The sequence below is a fragment of the Silurus aristotelis genome (assembly GCF_946808225.1).
Source record: "Silurus aristotelis genome assembly, chromosome: 14".
Classification (NCBI taxonomy): Eukaryota; Metazoa; Chordata; class Actinopteri; order Siluriformes; family Siluridae; genus Silurus; species Silurus aristotelis.
The window spans coordinates 3,279,463-3,283,193 of record NC_139587.1 but is presented as its reverse complement, the minus strand read 5'-3'; the positions used below and the strand labels follow the sequence as shown (position 1 = coordinate 3,283,193).

The 3,731-nt window shown below is 41.0% G+C and overlaps 1 protein-coding gene across 1 annotated transcript; it reads right to left on the bottom strand.

Moving 5' to 3' along the window:
• Positions 1–283: 283 nt before the first annotated feature.
• hbegfa (heparin-binding EGF-like growth factor a) lies at positions 284–2,999 on the bottom strand. Its single transcript, XM_083560669.1, has 6 exons — positions 2,761–2,999; positions 1,940–2,158; positions 1,601–1,808; positions 1,358–1,513; positions 1,172–1,260; positions 284–1,000 (listed from the first exon to the last, which is right to left on the bottom strand). Exons 1-5 carry the CDS (start codon positions 2,798–2,800, stop codon positions 1,188–1,190), a joined length of 696 nt encoding a protein of 231 aa, XP_083416795.1. The 5' UTR covers positions 2,801–2,999; the 3' UTR covers positions 284–1,000; positions 1,172–1,187.
• Positions 3,000–3,731: the final 732 nt, after the last annotated feature.

Genomic DNA, 3,731 nt, shown 5'->3' with positions numbered 1-3,731 from the left:
AATGAATTCCAGACAGCACTTGGTTGGGCTAACTAGCGTTCGCTAAATAATCGCTCACCAGATGATCATTTACTTTTGCTTGAGCACCCGAAACTGATCATCATCAAAGAACCTTCGAGAAGATAATTATACAGTACACAATTGAGAAACCAATAGGAAGAAATAGAAGTTTGAAAAGTCAGGTTTAGTTTTTTATCAGGCTTTTTAATTCACATTTTTCTTTTTTTTTTTTTTTTTTAACACTGAAAGCTTCCTGGTTGAAGAAAACTGATGGGAAACTGTATGCTGTTTCAAGAAACTCTGATGTGAAGCTACAAAACATGTATTTAATACTGTAATGGAGGGAGAAATGTTTCATTGGCTAGTTTTTGAGTCTTCTGTGTATTATTTTTTAAATTTTAATAAATACAATATTTCATATATATCTGTGTGTGTGTGTATATATATATATATATATATATATATATATATATATATATATATATATATATATATATATATATATATATATATATATATATATATATAAACCACATTTCAAACACATGAGCAGTAAAATCAGAGCATCTAAAGTTTTGGTACAAATAAATATTTAAATAAATAAATTAACACTAGGGTCTCATAAACAAATGTAAATACATAAATAGACATTTTTACAGGTAAAAACAGGTCATTTCAGAGCCACGTCGCTTAATCATCAGTCCATGTCTGAACCCACAGTACGCAAATATTTGCGTCCGAAGCATTCCTCATGTCTCAGTCCTTCTTTTTCGCACTGCAGCTCGGCGGGGCCAAGCACCGAGTTCCTGCTGAACATCCGGACAAGTCCTCATCGCAGAGATTTAAGCTGGACCTCTTGTCACGACTCCGTGATCTCTTTCTCTACCCATCCATCTCTCATTCTCTTTCTGTCCACTCTTCTTCCCTTCTCTCTTTCTCTCTTGGCCTTCATCTTGTCTAGTTTATTTTGAGGTAGAATTTCACGGTCTTCACAGTCACCCTGAAATAAAACAGACACCCAGGAGATCCAATGTCACACACGGGACTAAAAACACAACCTCAACGATAACCTCATGTGGGGATATTGTGTGCACATTTTTTGGATATGTGTGTGTGTGTGTGTGTGTGTGTGTGTGTGTGTGTGTGAGTGTGTGTGTGAGAGACAGCTTACCATGAGCTCCTGTGATTTAGCGATGTGTAGACGTGCCAAGTTTGACCTTCTCTTCGTTTTCTACTTCGTATGCGCCCCGTTTGTGAAACCTGTCAATCACAAAGAAATTGAGATGTCAGGTGTGCTGTTATACTACACACGGGATGGGGAATCGCTGACGTGAGTGTAGGGGAGCCAAAAACGAACCTGAGAGCTAAGAGGAGGCCGATGATGGTCAGACAGAGTGAAGACAGAACGACAGCCACGACGGCGAGTGCAGTCGTCCGACTGTATCCTTCTTTGTTTGTTGATATGGGCAGCGAGAAAAAGTGGCACCTCTCACCCGTGTAATCTTTATTGCATCTAAAAGAAAAAACATGGAAAAATCATTGTTATTTCAATCGAAACGTGTTGGAATCAGGACGTAAAAAGCGGAGCAATTCGACTTACATGCACGAGGGGCCGACTTTTCTCACATACTGGCAAGTTCCATGGATACAATAATCCTTAAATTTTCTCAGGCAAGGATTTCTTTTTTTTCCTTGGCCTTTTCCCTTTCCTTTCTTTTCTTCTTTTGCTCTCCTCTGGTTCGCTTCACCTTCTCGCCTCTCTGCGTTCAGCACCGTGGTTGGGTCTTTGGGTTTGCTTGAAAATGCGACTGCAGATGCACAAACACAAACACAAGCAGATTGACGACCGGGTTTTTATTCGCCTTATAATAAACTTTAATGATCTATAACAAATATTCATTTTTTTCGACTTATGATAGATTTATTTACTTCGAATTACCTTGAGGCATCTCAAAATCCCCTGAGAGATCGTAGTCATACTGCTCATCATCATCGTAGAAATAATCCTCTTCCTGGGGTAGATGGTCCTCTTGCTTCTTTTCCTCCGTGGGCCTTCTGTCGTTCTGGTCCTCAGAGGTGCGGAGCAGGTGAATCACAGTCGTCTGTGCAGGCTTCTCTGACTCGTATCTGTCTATCGATGCTCCGCTCGCCAGAGTAACTAAAAAACATGGAAGAAACAACAACAGTAAGACATTTCAGATTTAATCGTACACTGTTTATTCCACGCTCAATCTCAGAAACATGTCCCGCTTATGGATATGGAGGTTGGTTGAAGGCCAGCAGTGACATCAGTGTGCAGATTGGCCCCATTTGCCCAAACATGAGAAAAATGTCCAACTGATGTGAGAGTGAATTTAAAAACAAGCGATTCTTTCCCTTAAATAGGCCACACACTCGACACCCCTAGAGGGTGCTGGGGCAGATTTACCAAACTCAACATGCACAGACTCTGATCTAATGCATGAACACACAGGTCGAAAATAAATAGATCATGTTACATTACATAAAGATGATTCTTAAATGGGCTGCGGACCAACTGTGCTGCCCTCTAAGAAAAGAAAGACCCTTAGACATGCTGGGACGCAGGAAATAAAAATGTCCCGTTCTGGTGTTATAAGTGGAGCACTGGGGGTGGGGAGAAGGTTAGTGATCTTTTTTTAAAACATCACGTGTGTGCACAAGTTCCGAAGCACAAAGTGTGAAGTGTCAGGCGTGAAAGCGTGTGCGTTCCAGACATCCAGAAAGCCTGGAATTACTTACCAAGCACATGGGCGAGAACGGCCACCACGCACAGCTTCATAGTTTCCAACCGGGATATATATATAAAAAGAAGAGAAGAGACGAAGTAAAAAAAGGGGAAGGAAGAAAAAAAAATCCAAAGAAGTGCTCAGGCTTGTTTTGAGTATTCCACAGAGTTCGGAGTGTAAATCCGTGGACGTCCGGCGGCCCGTGGCTGAGCTGCGACTGAGGAATGAGACAAAAATCAGTGCTGGTGGACAGGGAGCATTTTAAATAGCTGAAGGCGAAAGAGCCACGCCTGCTCAACACACACACACACACACACACACACACACACACACTCTCTCTCCCTACCCTCCCACCTCTCTTTCTCTCTCTCTTTCCTTCCTGTCACAATTCATATTTTAACAACATGCCTACAGCCGTCCTCAGGAGAACCCTGCACTGCATCTCTCACAGTTCTTTTAGAACGTCTTCAAGAAAAATCCCTGCCTACAGAATCCCGCATCTCCGAAAGAACCTTTAATTATCAAAATCACTTTTCTAGGTTTATACAGTATGTACAGATGGCTCTGGATACGACCTTTAAAAAAACTGAAGAGACAAATGTTTAACTATTCAAACAACCTGCATTTAATGTTCTGGGAGGAACCTTAACCAACACAATGGGGTTCTTTTGGAATAGACGAAACCTAATCCAGCCATAGAGCTCAGTTTGTGTGTTCTGTGTATATCTACACTATATTGCAAAAAGTTTGCGGACACCTAGTCTTAAGTATGGTGTGCTTTAGTAATTTCCTCCACTCTTCTGGAAAGATGTTTTACTAGTCAAATCAAGTCAAGAAGCTTTTTATTGTCATTTTAACCATATAAAGCAGTACACAGTGAAATCAGACAATGTTTTTCCAGAAACCTGGTGCTACACAAATCAACATAGAGCGACATCACACAACACAGAGCTGAGGACTAAAGTGTCCTCGCCACATAAAGCG